At 43.0% G+C, this 15,694-nt stretch overlaps 1 protein-coding gene across 2 annotated transcripts in view; it reads left to right on the forward strand.

The window, feature by feature from the left end:
* The window catches only part of alkbh3 (alkB homolog 3, alpha-ketoglutarate dependent dioxygenase), a 40,765-nt gene that overhangs the window by 14,741 nt on the left and 10,330 nt on the right, over positions 1-15,694 (forward strand). The window contains exon 10 of one of the 2 annotated variants that reach the window (XM_055934768.1): positions 1,920-2,729. The exons of the other annotated variant lie outside the window; for it this stretch is intronic. Coding sequence (XP_055790743.1) covers positions 1,920-2,036 — 117 coding nt within the window. The 3' untranslated portion in view covers positions 2,037-2,729. Of the gene's footprint in view, positions 1-1,919; positions 2,730-15,694 lie in introns of those variants that run through there. 2 annotated transcript variants of the gene reach the window in all.

Below are 15,694 nucleotides of genomic sequence, written 5' to 3' on the forward strand. Positions count from 1 at the left end.
TCTGTATACCACCCCTACCTTGTCACAACACAACTGATTGGCTTAAGAAGGGAAAAAACTTAACAAGGCACACTTGAAATGCATTCCAGGTGACTACCTCATGAAACTGGTTGAAAGAATGCCAAGAGTCTGCAAAGCTGTCACCAAGGCCAAAGGGTGGCTACTTTGAAGAATCTCAAATATAATATATTTTGATTTGATTAACACTGTTTTTTGATTACTACATGATTCCATATGTGTCATTTCATAGTTCATACAATGTAGAAAATAGTAAAAACAAAGAGAAACCCTTGAATGAGTAGGTGTCCAAGCTTTTGACTGGTACTGTAGCTTGCCTGTCCCTGGCGCAAAAAGGTTGAGAAACACTGATCTATGCCAAATAGAAGTGTTTTGGTATTCAAAATCATATGTTTTATCGACCTTGCCAGGAACAACAACCCAGTTAGCCGACTGCTAGTGCTAGCCACGTGAGCGTGTTGCTGTCTAATCATATGGTATGTCATAACAGGCTTTAGTCCTAGTGGGTTATGAGTTATCAGACAACAGCAAAGACTTTCTAAAGTAAAGAACATTATGTCTGTCTCTGTCGTTCTGAGCTTTTCTATCAGACAAGGATTTCTTAAGAGAGAGAGAGAGAGAGGGTGTGTTTGTGTCTAGACTACCTCCTTACACTTCCAGTGACCTGAAACGATAGAACAGTGTCTGCAGTTTTATAACCCTAACCCCCATAACAAACTGCACTTATTTATGACTGTTACGCTTATGCTGTTTTTCTATTATACACAAAGAATGCTGTGTGATGTAAAGTAAGAGAGTTCCCAGACAGATTGACAGCCAGACCAAGGGATTGATAGGGAGCATGAGGAAGGAAAAATGACGTCAGATTTAATGATAGCAATTTATTTGCTCTCAGGGTCCAACGTGTGTGTGAGAGTGTGCACGTGGCTGTGGTCATCTGTGGATATCATTGGTGTATATGTGGATGATTGTGTGTCTTCGGGTCGGATCACACCGCCGGACCGTCTGTCTCCGTCACTAGGACGGTAGGAGCCATTTATCCTGTCAGACAGTGGAGTCTTCCAATCCTGCTGGACCCCATGTTCTCCCGCTCCACCGTCAGTTCCCGTAGTTTCCTGGCCTCGACACTGGGCCTTAGAGAAGCGCCACTTGAAAGACCCACTCCTTAATTTAAAGAAAAAGAGAGAGAAACGTATTCAGACCAAAAAGGTCAGCTGCGTTTTATGGCAACATCTGACAGGAGTCCCATCCCAGAGAATTCAGGGAAGTACACATTGTATTGCCGTAGTTAGTCTGGCCCCCACCTTGCCCCCACTTACTCAAGCTGCTTTTCACACACAACCACCCAGTGCTTAGTTAATTCCCCATCTGTTTGAAACGGACACTAAATATTTAGACTGGGACGTAGATCTTGTTGTGTAACCGCTGCGATAACTCTCCCCCCGTCTAAATCCGGACTGAGCGGTTGTCTTCGCCAAGACTCGTTCCCTGGTGACAGTTTTTAGATAAACAACGAACAGTGTATCTGATTTTGGTTGAAGTTGGAGGTGAGAAGTTGGAATATGTCTGCCAAGTCACTAGTAAGACATTTTGTGTGTGTGTGTGTGTATAAGAGAGTGAGAGGGAAGTGAGGGAGAGAGAATGAAATGGTCTCCGGTCTCTGATACAAGGCCAAGGAGCAGTAGGACAAAGGACTGATGTTACTGTCTGTCTGTGTTGTATACAGTGTGTGAGCTGTGCATGTGTTTTGTCTCTGGACTTAACTGCGCTATGGGAAGGCTCCTTAAAGTGATGGTGGTTAAAACAAGAAAAACCAACGTAGTGGAGGTACTTGACTAACGCAGTTCAGTGAAGTCTCTCTAATACACAGAACTGTTATATGCTTTTGTTGTCCTCGACAGCATTCAGTGGCCAAAGAGTACCACGACCGAGGGCCTCGTATCAACCTGACCTTCCGCACCATGTACCCAGAGCCTGAGGGACCGAGACCAAGGGCCGGACTACCACCCCAACACTAAACACACTGTCCTTCACAAACACCTTCACACTTAACACTCTGGGTGGGACTGCTATAAAGAGTAGTAATGGAAGATTGTGTGGCGGAGGAGGAGGAAATGACCTCGACCCTTGATGGACGTCGTTAAATACACTTTATGGGATAGTGAGGAAGATGAGTGTTGACTTCAGGGGAAAATACAAGCTTAAAACCACCAGACGAGATTTGGAAGGAGTTGTCAACGTTTACAGTTATGCTCACTAAATATGTGGAGTAGATTTAGCCTTAAATATATCCCATAACGGATTAGTTTGACAACTATAGTTTGTGTGGACTGGAATCTCGGGGGTCAAGTTCTCTGAAGGCCTTATGAAGTTAAAATATAATTTTGAATAATTTGTCCACATTTATTTATTTGAGAAGGCTAATCAGGAAAAGATGGAGGTGGAGTTTTGGCTTTCTACCTGGTTGCCTTTCAGTTAATATTTCTTTGGCTTCACATTTAGATTTTGTTTAATTAGGTATTCTATTTACAATTACAAGTCATAATTTAATACCCCTTGGTTTGTAGCCGTTTGAGAGAACATCCCAGCTATATAAAATGTGAAAGAACAACTAGTAAGTTGACCAAATATAGCCCTGTTTATTTTGTAACACGAAAGGATGAAGTTGTTGTTTTGAATGTTTGGTAAATAAAAACAGAGCGAGAGAATCATACTTTTTTTTTAATTGGTCAAATACACATATTTAGCAGATATTATTGCGGGTGTAGTGAAATGTTTAGCTTGCAGGCGTTTGAAAAGATCTCTTTCACTTTCATTATCACTGTGTATAAGGAGGAGAAACACGTTGGTTAGTGGTTCTGCCTTCTGTTTGCAACCTTTTTTTTTCATGCCATTTCATTTTAAATGCCTTCATTTCATTTTCAGGTATTTTCAAGGCCATTTATAAGGCATTATCAAGGCACATACCCAACAGTGTGCCCTGGAGTAAGCTCGTACCGAGATAATATCTTATTCAACGGCCGAGTGGTTACATGGGTATAGCCATCACACCCATCACCTCACCCTCAGTATGTAGACGTCCCATTTGAGGGCCTGTGAAGTTTTATGTAGAGATAAATTAGCCTCAGTCCTCCTCACACACATCACAGCTTGGACCTGATGCTGAGAGAGTCATGGCCCCACACTAAGGTGATACAGGTACCTGCCAAAATAAAGGAAACACTCCACACACACACAAAGCGTCTTAATAGGGCGTTGGGCCACCATGAGCCGCGAGAACAGCTTCAATGCGCCTTGGCATAGATTCTACAAGTGTCTGGAACTCTATTGGAGGGATGCGACACCTTTCTTCCACAAGAAATTGCATCAATTGGCGTTTTGGTGGTGGAAAACCCTGTCTCATGTGCTGCTCCAGAATCCCCCATAAGTGTTCAATTGGTTTGAAATCTGGTTACTGAGACACACCCTTTAAACCCCCTATGCTCCTTTTGAGACCCCTGTTTCAAAGTCACAGATCTCTTCTACCAATGTTTGCCAAAATAATGGGCAATTGGGCATTTTTATACATGACCCTAAGCATGATGGGATGTTAACTCATGAACCACACCTTTGTTTTGGCAGTTACCTGTATATTCAGTACCATGGGGAAAGTTTCCCCTTCACAACCGTGGACCATGGAGGGCTCCCCTCTCCCCTCGTAACTACAGTAGCCAATTTCATTACTCCAACCTACGCAGAATGTCTCCTCTTAGTTTGGCTATCCATCTGGTTCATTTGTGTTGACATGCACATGTACGTAAGGTAATACATATTTCGCAACGCACCTGGATGTTGGAGAGAGAAATGTATGTTATAAACTGGACGTAAGTTTGAATTTATTTAATGAAAGTTGTTAAATCTCAGTACAGTAATACATTTATTTTTGCAACACACTTAAAGGGACATTTCTCCCCCCCCCCCCAAATATTAATCAGTCCATTTTTTTATACAGTCCCACGTTCAAGTTTTCAAGGTATCAGTGTCCTCTTGCCCAAAAAGCAAGCAAGAGCAAAAAGTCTCATGATGTGTTTTGCAGTCAACAGGCCTGCTGTTAAGCATCGCTCTTTGAGTCTTGTACGTTGTGTGAAATGTTACAATTGACTGATGAGAATTTTGGTTTTGAATGGACCTCTCCAAGCAGATGCACTACTAAATGTTTATATATAGACACTACCTCAATCTCTGGCTACTAGGTTACATCAACATGTCAAAGCACGTAATCCAGTCATAGCAGCTCAGGTCATTAGAAGATGTATTTATTAATAGGTGTTAGTAAGATATCTATTACCTGCATCATTGCAAACAGAAGCTCTCCTTGTGACAGTGCCAGAGTTTTTAGACCAGGGCCATGTTCATGAGGGCCCAATGTTTTAACACGTTCTGCAATGGAAAATGAAAATGAGTTCAGGTCTCACCAACCCCGTTTCAGTCAGTTTTCTTCTGTTTGATGTCGAATGAATACACCCCAGGTTCATGTTCATTAAGGCACCTGTTTCGCAATGGAAAATGAAAACCAGCGTTTCTTATCTTCATTTCACCCCGTTTTCTTTTGTTTTGTGCATACTGAACAGGACCCTGTGCGCTGGTTGGAGGGGTGCATCTCAATAATCTAAACTGGCGTCCTATCCTTGTCTTCTCTCCTCCTCCTCCGCCACTGATAGAAAAGATCTGGACAAGTGAAATCATGTCCTGCAGGCACTAGCATCCATCACATTGCTTAGAAAAATATGTTGCTTATGCTTTGAAAGAGAGGAGAAAAAGAAATGATGCCAGGCAGCACTATTGAGACACACCCCTAGCCTGTGAAACACACTGTTATTAGGGTGATAAACTTCAAGGTGTAGACACTGGTGAAGCACATTGGCAGTGACTTATCCAAAGCTTTACTTTCTTATTCTCTACACTGGCGGCAACAGTAGCCTAAGACTTTTCAGTTTAAACTAGTTTCAGTACTAGTATAAACTGCCCTCCGGCCTGGGCGCTCGCCCGTAAGTTATTCACCCATAGTGATTTGTTGAAGCATTTAATGAAAGTAATAATGTGTTCCCAAACACTTAATGGGCAGTGGCATCCCAATCACTACCCAGTGCCCTCCCTCCCCTTTACTCCTCTGGGACTGACCTAGAGGGGAGAGGAGAGGAAAAGAGGAGGCGAGAGTACTCTGTTTGCTCTTCTGTCAGACAGACACCCAGTACATTTGGAGAGTCACGCTGTGGGTTCAGTGGGTGCCACCTTGGCACCTTCACTTTGCAATGAACATCCCTTGAAGAATAATTGTTCTGTGTGAGCACGTACGTGCGTGGGTGGCGAGCACAGGGACGTTGTGTAACAGGTTAAAGCCCCTTGGTTGAGCAGGGATGTGTGTGTGTGTGTGGAGCCAACTCTCGCCAGCCCACACTGTGGTGGGACTATTTGTTCCTAGAGAGAGGTTGAAGGTGGAACTCTGTGTACAAATGGACAGAGAAATGCCTCCGCACTGTGTTTGTGGGTAAAGCACTTGTATACTGCTCTTGTTTGAGAATACAATTTCTAACCAAGATATCTACATATATTTCCGGATGTTGTGTATCCCTAGAAGTAATCCAAATTCGTCCGAATTTAAGTTTTGAAAATATAGCGTATCCCCAAAAAGTTGAGCCGCCTTGGTGGTAAGATTTTCCACGTCTACAAATGTATATTCTGAATGAAATATTACCGTCACGTTTGAAAAATGCACTATCTTGAGTACTTATGCATGACACATTGCTAAAATACTATGCATATCACTGAAAAAATGTAATCATAATTTGTATGGGGTACGTTGAGCCAACTGGAACCTTGGCATAATTTATCCCAAAGCAACCATTTTGACTATATCAGCCCACACAGCTACAAGGATGCACATTCATGCTAGGTTTTAAAGACCTTATATTGAAGCTGCTAGAGACCCCAACTGATGTATGAAAGTCTAAAAACAATCTACTTTGGTTTAGATACAAGCGTCATGAAATCTATAACACAATAAATATATTCAATTGCGGTTTGTTGCTTCACAGCTGACATGACCTCTTCCTAAATATTTGGTCACATGATTCATTTTGTGTATGGTTTCCTAGAAGCAAGAGGTGGCTAAACTAACCCTTTGGCACGACTTACCCCACTCTCCCCTATATATGTTAAGGGCTTTAAAGTTCCTAGACAGGAAATGCAATATCTCTAAATGTTCCATTCCTCTTTCCATTTCCATTATACTCTACTGACACGCTAAAATAGATAGGTACATAGGCTTTACAGCAAATTGTATTGCCACCCCCTTACAGTAAATGTAAAAATATATAGAGGCTCAAACATTGAAGCATATTTATTTTAGCATCACTTTTATTTTTTATTAATTCTTTGGAACATATTCCATTTAGAACATAAAACATGTCAACTATGTATATAACGGGACAAATCCAATTTCTCATCTCTGAGCACTTTTAAACCCTACCTTCCAGTATCTCCCTGGCTTTTTGAGCCTTATCTTTTTCTTGTTCGACGTTTCCTCTCGGTCTGGAAAGGTTTTTGGCATGTGAACAGAAACGTCATGCTGATAATTACTACGTTAGCCGCTGTGTGCTAGCCCCTGATCCCGACACCTGTTATTACAAGCTGGAAACGGGTCCTTGTGGTATCGCGTGTTAGCCACAGGAGCCACTGGATTCCCAAATAGTCTGGACTCACCCACATGAAAAAATACTATAGAGTACTATGTTATAAATACTGTAGTAGTCACTGTAGTGTTTTTGTGGACGTTACTGTAGTATACTGCAGTATTTACAATTAACTACAGTATAAATACTGTAATAAAATAGAACTGTTATGCTATAGTAATTAATGTAGTGTTTTGGGGGATTGTAGTATACTGTTGTGTTTTTGGGGATATTACTGTAGTATTTACTATAGTGTTTTATTTTACTTTTTAAATATTTGACATAGAAGTGGACGCTTTCTCCCTCATGAAACCTACTGGAGAAATAGTAAAAGAGCACATTCTACATAACCTGTAGGTAGGTAGGACTGGGGTCTTAATGAATAGTTCAGAGCTTCTGCTCTTTTCTATAACTTGTAGGGAACACAATATGGTCTATCCTTACCATGTAGGTTTCTCTCTTATGGGTGGCAGAAATTGCGATATAGGGCAAGGGAATGGTCAGGGTATATACACATTAAAAACTGTAATATTTACTATAGATAATAAGTGTTGTGTTTTTGTGGACATTACTGTAGTATTTAATGTAGTATTCTACCGTATACTACACCATTCTATAGTAAGTACTACACAAGATCAAGGGATACTACATTGTGTAGTATAGTATTCTACTGTATACTACAATTTTCTATATAATTCTAGAGTAAGTACTGTAGTATTCTATAGTAAACTGTAGTATTTTTTCATGTGGGCAGCCCAGTGACTTTACTGTTAATTAATGCTATTACAGTAGTCCGTGACGTGTATTGTGCTATCGCTGGCCTTCACTGACAGAAATGTCCCTCATAAAGTAATCTCTGAACCCAGAACCAAAGCCTACTTTTCATTAGAAACAGTTCACTTGATAAGGCTCATGTTTGCTTCTAAGATAGGGTCTTCGAACGCTTGCGTCAAACAGGAATTATGCTATTGTTAACTGATTTATACATGGCTATCTCAGTATTGTAAATTTCGTAACAAGTATTTTCTTGATGGTTCTGTTCGTGCTTTAGCCAACTTGTCGTTGCCTTGACAAACGCCTATGCAACACTGTTGAGAGCACTGAGTAGAGGCATTCCAGGGTCATGTTCATTATGGTACACTGTAGCAAAATGTTTTGCAATGGGAAAACAAAAACAAGCGTTCCTTGGACAAGTGGACCTACTGATAGCCTATACCTCCCACTTTGTTTCATAGCGTTTTCCCCCGTTTTGTGTCTACTGAACACGACCCTTTGACCCTTTCTTCCCTAAGCAACAAGATGATGGCTCAAATTAGGTTTCCAATAGCCTTGGAGTTCCCGCCATATTGCGTACAGGTTCCTTAAGATTTGCAAAGATCTATTGACAAGTTGCTAGACCAGGAGTCTGGGGTTCAGTTGATTTAGTAGATTATAGTTTTAACCCTAAGGGCCAGTTTCATGGAGACAGATTAAGCCTAGTCCTGGACTAAAAAGTAAACTCTAAACAGAATCTCTATTGAAAATACTTGTTAGTCCAGGATTAGACTTAATCTGTGTCCATGAAACCACCCCTAAGGGAGTTACCATGACCTCTGATGTGTGAAAATAGACAGGGTATAGAATGCACTCAAAAAAAAGTACACACTCATGGGCTGATGGAAACTGGGACACATTGTGTGGATATGTGTGTGTGTGTGTGAGCAGTATGCATGGTCATGATGTCCAGGGTCCTGCTGTGTTTCGCTGAGAGGCCTGCTGTCTGAGAACGATGTGACCAATAGGCTCAATTTCTCAGACAGACGGCTCCGTTCCATCAAACCACACACACACCACACACACACCAGAAAGAGACAGGTTCAGACAGAGACTTTTGTCTACCGTGTGTGAGTGACCCTTACATACCCAAACCAGAAACTGTGGATATATGGCAGCTTTCGTGCAAAACTGAAAGTGCGAACCACCGCATTCAACTATGGCAATGTGACTGTGAATATAGCCAAATACAAACAGTGTAGTCATTCTCTCCGTAAGCCAATCAAACAGGCAAAACGTCAGTACAGAGATAAAGTGGAGTTGTAATTCAACGGCTCAGTACGAAATGTATGTGGCAGGGTTTACAGACAATCACAGATTACAAAGTGGAAAACCAGCCACTTTGCGGACAGCGATGTCTTGCTCACAGATGAGCTAAACACCTTCTCCCCGCTTTGAGGATAACACAGTGCCACCGACGCAGCCCGCTCTCAAGGACTGTGGGCTCTCGTTCTCCGTGGCCGACGTGAGTAAGACATTTAAGCGCGTTAAACCTCGAAAGGCTGCTGGTCCAGACGGCATCCCTAACCGCATCCTCAGAGCATGGACATATTCAATCTCTCCCTATCCCAGTCTGGTGTCCCCACTTGCTTCAAGATGTCCAGCATTGTTCCTGTACCCAAGAAAGGAAAGGTAACTGAACTAAATGAATATCGCCCCATAGCACTCACTTCTGTCATCATGAAGTGCTTTGAGAGGCTAGTTAAGGATCATATCATACCTTACCTGACACCCTAGACACACTTCTATTTGCATACCGCCCCAATAGATCCACAGACGATGCAATCGCCATCGCACTGTACACTGCCCTATCCAATCTGGACAATCTGGACAAGAGGAATACCTACTTCAAAATCCTGTTCATTGCCTTCAACACCATAGTACCCTCCAAGCTCATCATCAAGCTCGAGGCCCTGGGTCTAAGCCCCGCCCTGTGCAACTGGGTCCTGGACTTCCTGACGGGTCGCCCCCAGGTGGGGAAGGTAGGAAACAACACCTACTCGTCGCTGATCCTCAACAATGGGGCCCCACAAGGGTGCGTACTCAGCCCCATCCTGTACTCCCTGTTCACCCATGACTGCGTGGCCAAGCACGCCTCCAACTCAATCATCAAGTTTGCAGACGACACAACAGTAGTAGGCTTGATTACCAACAATGACGAGACAGCGTACAGGGAGGAGGTGAGGGCTCTGGGAGTGTGGTGCCAGGAAAATAACCTCTCACTCAACGTCAACAAAACTAAGGAGGTGATCGTGGACTTCAGGAAACGGCAGAGGGAGCACGCCCCCCCCCCCCCCCCCCCCATCCACATCGATGGGACCGCAGCGGAGAAGGTGGAAAGCTTCAAGTTCCTCGGAGTACAAATGACTGACAAACTGAAATGGTCCACCCACATAGACAGTGTGGTGAAGAAGGCGTAACAGCGCCTCATCAACCTCAGGAGGCTAAATAAATTTAGCTTAACACCTAAAACCCTCACAAACTTTTAAAGATGCACAATTAAGAGCATCCTGTTGGGCTGTATCACCGCCTGGTACCACAACTGCACCGCCCACAACCACAAAGCACTCCAGAGGGTGGTGCGGTCTGCCCAATGTATTACCGGTGGCAAACTTCCCTCCTGGACACCTACAGCACACGATGCCATAGGAAGGCCAAAAAGTTAATCAAGGACATGAGCCACTGCCTGTTCACCCGTTATCATCCAGAAGGCGAGGTCCGTACAGGTGCATCAAAGCTGGGACCGAGAGACTGAAAAACAGCTTCTATCTCAAGGCCATCAGACTGCTAAACAGCCATCACTAACACATCAGAGGCCTATAGACATAGATTAGGAATCACTGGCCACTTTAATAATGTCTCCGTATCTTGCATTACTCATATGTATAAACTGTACTCTGTACTATTCTACGGTATCTTAGTCACTTTAATTGTGTGTATATATTGCGTCACCCATCTCATATGTGTATATACTGTACTCTATACTATGCCACTATCTTAGTCCAATGCCGCTCTGACATATACAGTATGTATACACTACCGTTCAAAAGTTTGGGGTCACTTAGAAATTCCCTTGTTTTTGAAAGAAAAGCAAATTTTTTGTCCATTATAATAAAATTGATTAGAAATACAGTCTTAGAAATAAAGACATTGTTAATGTTGTAAATGACTATTGTAGCTGGGAACAGCAGATTATTTTATGGAGTATCTACATACATAGGCGTACAGAGGCCCATTATCAGCAACCATCCCTCCTGTGTTCCAATGGCACGTTGTGTTAGCTAATCCAAGTTTATAATTTTAAAAGGCTATTTGATCATTAGAAAACCCTTTTGCAATTATGTTTGCACAGCTGAAAACTGTTCTTCTGATTAAAGAAGCAATAAAACTGGCCTTCTTTAGACTAGTTGAGTATCTGGAGCATCAGCAGTTGTGGGTTCGATTACAGGCTCAAAATGGCCAGAAACAAAGACTTTTCTTCTGAAACTCGTCAGTCTATTCTTGTTCTGTGAAATGAAGGCTATTCCATGTGAGAAATTGCCAAGAAACTGAAGATCTCATACAACGCTGTGTTTTACTCCCTTCACAGAACAGTGCAAACTGTCTCTAACCAGAATAGAAAGAAGAGTGGGAGGCCCCGGTGCACAACTGAGCAAGAAGACAAGTACATTAGCGTCTACTTTGAGAAACAGAGGCCTCACAAGTCCACAACTGGCAGCTTCATTAAAGAGTACCCGCAAAACACCAGTCTCAATGTCAACATTGAAGAGGTGATTCTGGCCTTCTAGGCAGAGTTGCAAAGAAAAAGCCATATCTCAGACTGGCCATTAAAAAGAAATGGGGTATTGTGTGTAGATTGATGAGGGGAAAAAACGATTGAATCAATTTTAGAATAAGGCTGTAACGTAACAAAATTTGGAAAAAGTCAAGCGGTGTGTGTGTGTGTGTGTGTGTGTGTGTGTGTGTGTGTGTGTGTGTGTGTGTGTGTGTGTGTGTGTGTGTGTGTGTGAGAATAGTACAGGTCTGGTCCGAGGTGAGAAACAGGCCACATTCCTGACACAGCAGCTCTCGATTCACACAAAAAAATAATGGGTTCCTATAAGGTTCTTTGGGAAGGGCGATGGTTCTATGTGGAACCATACTGACCCAAATAACCATTTTGAGCCCTTTAATGGTTCTTTAGAGTTCAGAAATAGTTATTTCCTCTTTTATTGATAATTAAAAATATAGGGGTGGCGGCGTGTTGTTTGCTCACAGGTCTTTTTGTGCAACTGGGAGTGAGAGTGTCATTCCAGTTGATCTAATCTGTTGTGTTATGCCAGTACATGTTAAAAATGATGGCCTTGTGTCAATTGAGAACAATTGTGTAAATCCGTGGTTCCTAGTTGTCTCCTCAGAGACCCCCAGATGTTCCAGAGCTGACGCACCTGATTCAACTTGTCAATAATAACCACACCTATGGAATTTGAACAATGCAATATGGCTAAGCAGAGAAAATAACCCTGTACTGTTCTACAGTTCTTTGTTGAACCTTTGAGATTGAGAATGGTTCTATAAATAACCTTTCGCCATAAAGTTTCTATAAAGAACCATTAAAAAGAGTTCTATACAGCATCAAAAAGGGTTGAAACCATATCGGAAGCCTTTTTGCAGGAAAGGGTTCTTTATAGCACCATAAAGGTTCCATTTAGACCCGTATGTGCATGGTTCTTTATAGAACTTTCAAAAAGGGGTTCTATATAATACCAAAAAGGCTTCCGCTATGGTTACATGCCAAATATCCCTTATTTGGAACTATAGAACCATTTGTTTTTAGTGTATATCCACGGTATTGACAGCATCCATCGCCATCGTAACCCTGCAAATGTCAGGGCACCAAGAAGGGAGGAAGGGAAGAAGGGCGGGAGAGAGGGACAATTTGTGTGTGTATAACACCACAGTTCAGTAAAGAGAGGGAGTGAGTTTGTACACAAGATGTGTGCCTGTGTGTACAGTACATACAGTGTGTGTGGGTCGTGTGTCCTCGATCTTATGAGTGTGTGTATATAAACGACGTGTGTGAGCTCCATGTAGAATGCATGTAAAGGGGTGGGATGATAGGGAGGGGGGGGGGGGGTAAGAAAATATAGCCCATCTATGGAGTAAGAGTTTCTTCAGAGATCTGACTCACCCTGGAAAACACCAGCGATCCACAAGATTATTTATAGATAAGGGCTCTGTGCCGGGGAGACATTCCCACGCTGGGGCAAATACCTTCAGATATCTTTCTAATAACATACTTAGATGCACTCAAGTAACCTTACAGCCAATTTATTCTTGATCCGGCATCTGTGGTGATAAATTTGCGTCTGATCCTCTTAAAAGACTGTGACTCTTGATAAAATAATAAAATGGGAATACATCAATCTAATAGGATTTCTCTGTAGAGTTGCAAAATGCATTTTTTATTCATTTAAAAATAATAGTAATTGTATTTAACCTTTTATTTAACTAGGCGAGTCAGTTAAGAACAAATTCTTATTTACAATGACGGCCTACCAAAAGGCAAAAGGCCTCCTGCGGGGACGGGGGCTGGGATTAAAAATATAGGACAAAACACACATCACGACAAGAGAGACACCACAACACTACTTAAAGAGAGACCTTAGAAAACAACAAAGCATGGCAGCAACACATGACAACACAGCATGGCAGCAACACATGACAACAACACAGCATGGCAGCAACACATGACAACAACACAGTAGCAACACAACATGGCACAAACAGTATTGGGCACAGACAACAGCACAAATCAAATCAAAGTTTATTTGTCACGTGCACCAAATACAGTAAAATGCTTACAGTGAAATGCATACTTACTAACCAAGTAAAACAAAGTAAAACAAAAAGAGTAAAACAAAAAAATAAATACAATTATTAGGTGAACAATAGAACAGTGAAAAATAACAGTAGCGAGGCTATATACAGTAGCGAGGCTATATACAGTAGCGAGGCTATATACAGTAGTGAGGCTATATACAGGCACCGGTTAGTCGGGCTGATTGAGGTAGTTTGTACATGTAGGTATGGTTAAAGTGACTATGCATATATGATAAACAGAAAGTAGCAGTAATGTTAAAGATGGTTTGGTGGGTGGTGGGACACAATGCAGATAGTCCGGGTAGCCAATGTGCGGGGGCACCGGTTAGTCAGGCTAATTGCGGTAGTATGTACGTGAATGTATAGTTAGTGACTATGCATATATGATAAACAGAGAGTAGCAGCAGCGTAAAAGAGGGGTTGGCGGGTGGTGGGTGGTGGGACACTGCAGATAGTCCAGGTAGCCAATGTGCGGGGGCACCGGTTAGTCAGGCTAATTGCGGTAGTATGTACATGAATGTATAGTTAAAGTGACTATGCATATATGATAAACAGAGAGTAGCAGCAGCGTAAAATAGTGTTTTTTTTGGGGGGGGGGCGACAATGCAAGTAGTCCGGGTAGCCATTCGATTACCTGTTCAGGAGTTTTATGGCTTGGGGGTAAAAACTGTTGAGAAGCCTTTTGGTTCTAGACTTGGCGCTCCGGTACCGCTTGCCGTGCGGTAGTAGAGAGAACAGTCTATGAATGGGGTGGCTGGGGTCTTTGACAATTTTTAGGGCCTTCCTCTGACATCTCCTGGTATAGAGGTCCTGGATGGCAGGCAGCTTAGCCCCAGTGATGTACTGGGCCGTACACACTACCCTCTGGTAGTGCCTTGCGGTCGGAGGCTGAGCAGTTTCCATACCAGGTGGTGATGCAACCAGTCAGGATGCTCTCGATGTTGCAGCTGTAGAACCTTTTGAGGATCTGAGGACCCATGCCAAATCTTTTTTGTTTCCTGAGGGGGAATAGGCTTTGTCGTGCCCTCTTCACGACTGTCTTGGTGTGTTTGGACCATTCTAGTTTGTTGGTGATGTGGACACCAAGGAACTTGAAGCTCTCAACCTGCTCAAATACAGCCCCGTCGATGAGAATGGGGGCGTGCTCGGTCCTCCTTTTTTTGTAGTCCACAATCATCTCCTTAGTCTTGGTTACGTTGAGGGATAGGTTGTTATTCTGGCACCACCCGGCAAGGTTTCTGACCTCCTCCCTACAGGCTGTCTCGTCGTTGTCGGTGATCAGGCCTACAACTGTTGTGTCATCTGCAAATTTAATGATGGTGTTGGGCTCGTGCCTGGCCACGCAGTCGTGGGTGAACAGCGAGTAGAGGAGGGGACTGAGCACTCACCCCTGAGGGGCTCCAGTGTTGAGGATCAGCGTGGCAGATGTGTTGCTACCTACCCTCACCACCTGGGGGGGCAGCCCGTCAGGAAGTCCAGGATCCAGTTGCGGAGGGAGGTGTTTAGTCCCTATGGTTTTGAACGCTGAGCTTTAGTCAATGAATAGCATTCTCACGTAGGTGTTCCTTTTGTCCAGGTGGGAAAGGGCAGTGTGGAGTGCAATAGAGATTGCATCATCTGTTGATCTGTTTGGGCGGTATGCAAATTGGAGTGGGTCTAGGGTTTCTGGGATAATGGTGTTGATGTGAGCCATTACCAGCCTTTCAAAGCACTTCATGGCTACGGACGTGAGTGCTACAGGTCTGTAGTCATTTAGGCAGGATGCCTTTGTGTTCTTGGGCACAGGGACTATGGTGGTCTGCTTGAAACATGTTGGTATTACAGACTCAATCAGGGACATGTTGAAAATGTCAGAGGGCAAGAAGGTAGAGACAACAATACATCACGCGAAGCAGCAACAAGAGTCAGTAAGTATGTCCATGATTGAGTCTTTGAATGAAGAGACGTAGATAAAATTGTCCAGTTTGTCTTTTTTTCCCATCCCGTTCTTAGCTGCAGCAAACTGAAAAGAGGAGCGACCCAGGGATGTGTGTGCTTTGGGGAGCTTTAACAGAATGTGAATGGCAGAACGGTGTTGTATGTGGAGGATGAGGGCTACAGTAGGTATCTCAGATAAGGGGGAGTGAGGCCTAAGAGGGTTATATAAATAAGCATCAACCAGTGGGTCTTGTGACGGGTATACAGAGATTATCAGTTTACAGAGGAGTATTGAGTGCAGTGATGTGTTCAATAGAGAGCATTGGTGGCAAATCTGATGGCCGAATGGTAAAGAACATCTAGCCGCTCGAGAG

Source organism: Salvelinus fontinalis, chromosome 9 (assembly GCF_029448725.1).
Source record: "Salvelinus fontinalis isolate EN_2023a chromosome 9, ASM2944872v1, whole genome shotgun sequence".
Lineage (NCBI taxonomy): Eukaryota > Metazoa > Chordata > Actinopteri > Salmoniformes > Salmonidae > Salvelinus > Salvelinus fontinalis.